The sequence below is a fragment of the Filicampus tigris genome, chromosome 5 (assembly GCF_054856515.1).
Source record: "Filicampus tigris isolate MCC_2025a chromosome 5, RoL_Ftig_1.0, whole genome shotgun sequence".
Taxonomy (NCBI): domain Eukaryota; kingdom Metazoa; phylum Chordata; class Actinopteri; order Syngnathiformes; family Syngnathidae; genus Filicampus; species Filicampus tigris.
Window position 1 is genome coordinate 28,990,443 of NC_141221.1, and position 7,058 is coordinate 28,997,500.

Consider the following 7,058-nt stretch of genomic DNA (forward strand, 5'->3'; position numbering starts at 1 on the left):
TTTGGTTCAGTTTTAATTCAACAATTTTTTTTTTTTTTTACTTGAGTATTTTGGTTAAGAAATGCTTTTTTTACCCCATTACATTCAATGTATTTTTACCTTACAGATAATAATAATAATAACAATAATAATAATAATTATTATTATTATTATTTTTAATGAACTTTATATTTAATTTCAAAGAAGTCTCAGTGCCACAAAAATCCTAAAAGTGCATTTAAGGCATTTCAAAATGACAACAAACAGTTTGATAAGACAAAAGGCACACATAATTTTAAGAGATAAAAAACAAGTCAAAAGGCATTTTTAAATAGAAAAGCCTATCGTCTAAAGACTACAAAAAGTAACAGCTATGTCATGCGCTGAACTGCCTTGTTCCTGTTTTTCTACATATTCTCTGCCCGGTCAACCTACAGTTTTGTGCTGTTTTATGAGTATAAATGATGAAAGTTAATTTAGGATCATTTCCTGTGGCTGAATTTGCCTTAATTCATGTTAGTTTACAAAACATTTAATTTATTATTGTTTTAGTTGAAGTGATGTTGTTGGGCAATAACTGAACTTGTACGTTGCTATTATATTTGTGTCTACTTGATGTTAAATCACTAATTAAAAAAAAAATCATAAGTTACTCACCAGTTCCTCAGTACTTGAGTAGTTAATTCACAGAATACTTATGTCCTCTTACTCAAGTAATTATTTGGAGGACTTTTTTTTTTTTACTCATAGTCATATTACAGTATTCTTAAGTAACTGTACGGTACTCTTCCCATTAAACTACCCACAAGTGGTACAGACTATAGTGACTCAAATATGCTATTGGTTCTTGCCTGTTATTTGTGATATCAACATGCACACGTGTTTCCATGCATATTTCCACTTGTGTTTGTATTATAGGGATGGCCGTCTTCAAGCTGGTGATGAGTTGCTTATGATTAACGGTCAGTCACTAGTGGGTCTTACGCATCAAGAGGCTGTTTCTATCCTCCGCTCTTCATCTGGTCTAGTCCAGCTCGTCGTTGCCAGCAGGGTAACACGTAACACACACTTAATCAAGGAAGAAATCCTTGATTAAAAATACTCTTTTCTGTGGTGTGTCCAATTTAGAAGACATATACAGTGATCCCTCGCTACTTCACGCTTCAACTTTCGCGCCCTCAGTGCATTGCGGATTTTTCAGAAGCATTCATAACAAATTAAAAATGAAACAACACCGCCATATCGGCAGCTATATTGCTCAATTGGATCTATCCCGTCAGCTGATGGCTGCTCATCGTTGCAGCCTCTCGCTAGTCTCGTCCACGCTAACAAACTAACAGCACTTTTGAACAATGTTCTGTTCGCAAACTCATAACGTTATTCAAATGTGCCGTTCGGCAGCTATGTTTACATGAAGTGAGCAGAGCGCGCTCGGCCACCCTGCAAGCATGAATGTGCTCAGTGCGAAACAAACATTATGTTCGGAAACTCCTAACGTTATTCAAATGTGACGATCATTTAGTCAGAGTCGAGCCGCATAAGAGAATAGTAAACAGCTGTCTTCATAAGATGTGAGGGGAGCGCGCTGAGCACAGCACACAGGATAGTTTACAAGTTGTGGCAAGAACGATGAGAGATCGGCAAATAAAGTGTGAAAGTGTTTGTTAGTTTTGTCTTAAGTCTGTCTTAAAACAGCTTACCTTAATTACAATTCCGTGTTGCATTTTATCCAAAGGACCTTGTTGATGTTGTTATGTAAAGATAACGTTAAGGCATCATTGCCTCCGGGGACCATGCTTCTTCTTCGTTTTTAAAATATGTAGGAGGCAACGAAGAAGAACTTTTATTTTCGCTTTGAACAAGGAAGTGCAGGATTGTATCTTATGGATAGAATGCACTACAGCCTAACCCTGACCCTAGTTAAGGTAAGTAAATTTTATGATAAAAATCAAAACTTTAACGTACTTATTAGCAAACATTCCGTCATAATCGCCCGCTGCCGCGGTTGAAGCACAATTCCTCTCACAACCTGCAGCTTGGTATTTATTCTTCATTTTTCATTTTTCAAGTTACACTTATTGTATAGCAAGTATTTATCATTGTGGGAACCATGTCTGGGGTTCGCAACAGCGTAACAGAGGTGTAAATCCCCCCAATATAAAACTTTGAAATAAATATGATATAAAATAATAATAGTAATCATAATAATAATAATAAGTCCGACTCTACTTCGCGGTTTTTCACCGATTGCACCGGGTTCTGGTCCCGATTAACCGCAATAAATGAGGGATTACTGTATTTTCACTTTACAGGGACTTTGACCATGATACAATTTCAGACCTTTATTTACTACCGTTTACGATTGTTACAGCTGTACAATGTCAAATCCTTTGACTTATATGCGTTATCACCACGTAAAATGGTACACGTTGCATGCAGGTTTCCTTTTAGTTAAATATGTCAACAAATGGGGTTTCCATCCAAATGTTTTTGAAATTTTGAAGCAAATTTAGTGATAATGTGCAAAATGAACAATTTTGCTATCAATTTTGCAAATATTGAGAGATGACGCCATATGTGAGTGCCTTCTGCCACAAGACACTCTGCTGTCTATCAACAAAAGTGATCACCGACAGATTGTTGATTGAGCTTTTGTGGTTCGGAATGCCATAATTGTGTCAGCATTCTGTGCATACCAAGCCGCCATGAAAACGAGACGGCAAAGAAGATTGTTTATAATAAGTAGACCACTGTGTCGTTCTTTGTCCGTATGAGAACACCAGTGCATTTCCGCGTTATTGTTCGCTTCTTTTTTAAATTAAAATATTTACATTTCTTCATCCCCTCAAACATACCTTATTTTATCATCCGCCGCTGGCGAACAATTGCGTGCGTTTTTGACGGCAGCGAATGTTGCGTTCACGTCAGAGTTTGTCAGGGTTCGTTCACTGTTGCAAATGTTCCCAAGACGTTTGCCAGACGTTCTGCGACAGTTTTAGTGATTTTTCTTGTTGCTTTTGAACACCTTGCTACAAGAAAAGTACAAGCGACCGTCTGCTGAACATTTGGCGAACATTTGCAACCTTGAACGAAGCCTGACCTAAACACGCATTTTTCCACTGTCGCCAACAATGTTCGTCCCTCAGCGGGATAGGACCTTTTGGCCTTTTTTCCTGAATTTCTAGCGTTTCCATTAGGGATGTCACGATATCCAAATGTCACGATACGATAATCACTATATGAACCTCACAATGCGATAATTATCACAATATTGTGAGGAGGTTGGCGATATATAAAAAGCTCATGATATTGTAAAAAGAAGAGCTCATATAAAACAAAAAACACATCACAATATTCTGTTTTTTGTACATAATAATAGCATTCATAAAGAAATAGGCTTGGCCAGTCATGGGCTCCTACTGGCGATTAGCGTGGGTCTTAACCCACATTAATGCCTGAAGCCCTCCGTGATACATCTCTCTAAAACCTACGGCCGTCTTTGGAGTCACCCTTGAAAACCTGAAATTTTCACCACCTACAAAATAATTGATATCTCAGCCCCTGTAGCAGATAGAAGCATAATTCCAAAATAGTTTGAGATTTTAGACGTGTGGCTTACTGTTTCAATCGAAGATGCAAGTGAAGCACTCTTTTTAATTTTAAAAAAATTGAGTAGTAATTACCATGCTGTGTTCTCTTACAAAGATGTTGAAATTGTCATTGTCTTGGAACATATATCTTAACCATACATCATGTTTGGATGGTTGCACAGCTTTAAAGTTCGCAAGCGTCTATCACTGCCGTAATTTATATTAGAGCTCCCGCGATAGACTGTGCCGCCATTACTCCTCGAAAAAATTTGCGATATCCTCTGACGACTCATGACACCATCACATGTATATTCTGATGCATTTCATTGGCTAAGAAACCGAGAATTGGATTAAAAAAGAAAATGACGTATATGCTCTCCCGGCTTTAAAGGGAGAAACACGCAACAGCGCTCCCGGCTTTAGTGGTAGAAACGCGCTTGTGCGGAACGCACTTTAAGGCGTTAAACATAAGTGTCATCAAATGAAACTGCACTAATAAACTAACCACCAGAGGGTGCTGGAACTGCACAAATGGAAAACAACTTGGGCTTATATAGATATTATATATTATTATATATTAAGATATTTTCTGATATTAATATCGTAACATGATGACGCCGATATAACATTCACGATCACAATATTGCAGATACTGTAACATCCCTACTTTCCATTCAGTTTCATTTTTGGAATTCATGAATATTCTGACAAAAATAGGTGGATGGAAACCCACCAACAGTGATACTTTTTGGTTAATTGTCATTAGGCTATTCAAATTGCAAAATTTAGCATTTGAATCCCTGCTCTGCTGATGTGGAGGAGGCACGGACGTTTGCCCCTTATGAACAGTCCCACTGATATCCGGCAGACATTAAAACCTTCTTCTTTCCCACGCAGGAGGATTCTGATGTAGGATTCCATCATCACCCATCCGCCAGTTTACCAGATCTGGTCAGCATCTCCGACTCATTTTGGCTCCCTTATGCTGGATGTAACACTACTGATTCAGATTTTTTTGCTCCCAGGTGGTACAATTTGGAAATGGTATTATGGTTGATTATTTGTACGCTTTAATAATAACAATTAAACTTGTCCAATTTATCACTTTTACAACCTGGTACAACGTGTAAGTAGCATGCTTGTCTAGAATGAGCCACAGACTAAACATGTGGGTAGCGCGCCACAAATAACGCCAAAGTCATCTGCAATATTCTCCTATTGTCCTCTTTTTGAATTGGTTGGTGGCTTGGTTAATTGCACTCTCCCATGTTAAAAAGGAAAAAAAACACTTGTGTGCCATTTGACACTTTGTTAAACAGTGTCAGGGACCTCATAGCATGTAAAACAAATCCCTATGTAGCCACACCAACTTGGCATTTCCTCCTAATGATGGTTACAATTTTCTGTAGGATCCTGTCCCATTCCTCAAACAGGAGCTGTTGACTTTCAACCGACATGGTCACTCAAGCACATACAGAATTCCCGGGCTGTCAATCTGGTGTCAATCAACTTGTGACTTGCATACACCTGGCCCTGGAATCTGAACACGCGCAAGGAGGTCAATACCAACAAGACACTATTGCAAGGGATTTTGGCACATTAGGGGGGTGTTACCCACCCACACGGTTAGCTGTGTTGCTCTTTCCGCAAATACACAATCCTTGCAAGTTGTTAAGATGACTAATCAGGCTTGAAACGATATACGGTCGCGTGGTCAAACCTTTGCTTTGTACTGTGTGCCATAAATGTATTTACGAGCAGGCTTCAGATCTGAGTGAAGTGAAAAAAGTTGTCACTGATGCACTTTCAATGTTTATTGAATGGAACAAATATCTTCTTGATGTTACTCACCATCTTAGTGAGCAGTTGTTGTGGTTTGTCGCAACTCCCAACCTATAGTATTAGTAATTACGCTTTGTGAAACCAATTTGTTTCTTTACATTCTTGGTTATTATGTTTTTAAACAGTACCATATAGTGGTATTTTTCTTGATTAAACACTCAACCCAAAAGAGTGGTGGTTTTCAAGGGATGGAATATGTTAGTGGAATTTCAATTAATCTCAGACAGTAATGCTGAATTGATATATGTAAGTAAGTAATCATGCCCTTCAGGGTATCAATGCCGTTGCCCACATGAGCATTGAGGCAGAATATGTTGTCCCCAGGAGAGTACACTCCAACACCCTCTCCAGGGACTTCAAAAGCTGGCTGAGCTGCTGTTTGGCGCATAGATATAAACTATTTTGTTCTCTAAACTGTGTCACTAGTTGGTAAGTTACTATTGGCTTGAATTCAGTTCCTGGTCAATTTCTGAAGTCTGCATGGACTTGAATACGTTGACCTTTCACTGTCAAAACATGTTTGGTGAAGCCTATAGTATACCATTCACACTCAGGTTCACACATACAGACAATAGTAGGCATGTTACCTAACGTGCAGTATTTTGAAATATGGGAAGAAGCTGCAGTGCCTGGAGAAACCGTCTGAACGTACCAGGTGAACATGCAAACGCCACACAGAGGGGCCTGAGCAGAAACCCCGAACCCAGAACCTCTCTACTCAGGCGGCACTTGATGATTTTTTTTCATTTCCTTAAAAAATATGCTCTATTAATCAAAATTACCACTAGGAGTACAAGAGCAGTCATTTTGACTGTTTTCAAACTTTAAGGTGTTATTACTATATAGATATAAAATGCTGCTGGCCTCTTGACTTTTCCTAATTCTGTATATCGTTGCTGTCTTGTGAAAAACATCACACTTATGTCCATTTTTTTCATTTTTCTTATCTTTACGCATTACAGAGATCGCATTAACGTGAATATTAAATACATTTCCATCCATCCATTATCGATACCGCTTATCCTCACAAGGGTTGCGGGCGTGCTGGAGCCTATCCCAGCAGTCTTTGGGCAGTAGGCAGGGGACACCCTGAATTGGTTGCCAGCCAATCACAGGGCACACAGAGACAAACATCCGCACTCACAATCACACCTAGGGGCAATTTAGAGAGTCCAATCAACTTACCATGCATATGGGAGGAAATGTGGGAGGAAACCGGAGTACCCTGAGAAAACCCACGCAGGCACGGGGAGAACATGCAAACTCCACACTGGGAGGCCGGGGCCGGGATCAAACCCGCGACCTCTGAACTGTGAACTGAACTGAACTGGCAGACGTGTTAACCAGTCGACCACCGTGCCGCCCCAAATACATTTCCAAAAATTGAAATTTTCACAGACCACTGACGATATATTTCATTTACCATGATCCAATTTTATGGTATTAAACAATATAAAAATGGTTACGAGTGATTATTCCTTTAACTACGGCGTAACAGTCAATTTGACGGTTCTACTTGTTCTACTACTTTGTGCTGGGATGGCACCGGCAGTTTTCTATAGCAACCAGCAGTTGCATTGAGAAACTCTGCTGGTCACCATGATTGATAAAAAACAATAAATAAAATTTAATCTTAGACAGGGGTGC

General features: G+C 39.1%; 1 protein-coding gene across 11 annotated transcripts in view; it reads left to right on the forward strand.

Annotated features, from left to right (window-relative positions):
* The window catches only part of pdzd2 (PDZ domain containing 2), a 139,615-nt gene that overhangs the window by 57,230 nt on the left and 75,327 nt on the right, over positions 1 to 7,058 (forward strand). For all 11 annotated transcript variants that reach the window (XR_015086731.1, XM_086030042.1, XM_086030043.1 and 8 more), the window contains 2 exons: positions 898 to 1,030; positions 4,467 to 4,520. Coding sequence is in view for 10 of the 11 variants with exons in the window: in XM_086030042.1 (XP_085886168.1) it covers positions 898 to 1,030; positions 4,467 to 4,520 (187 nt within the window). In the remaining variant the exon portion in view is untranslated. The remainder of the gene's footprint in view (positions 1 to 897; positions 1,031 to 4,466; positions 4,521 to 7,058) is intronic.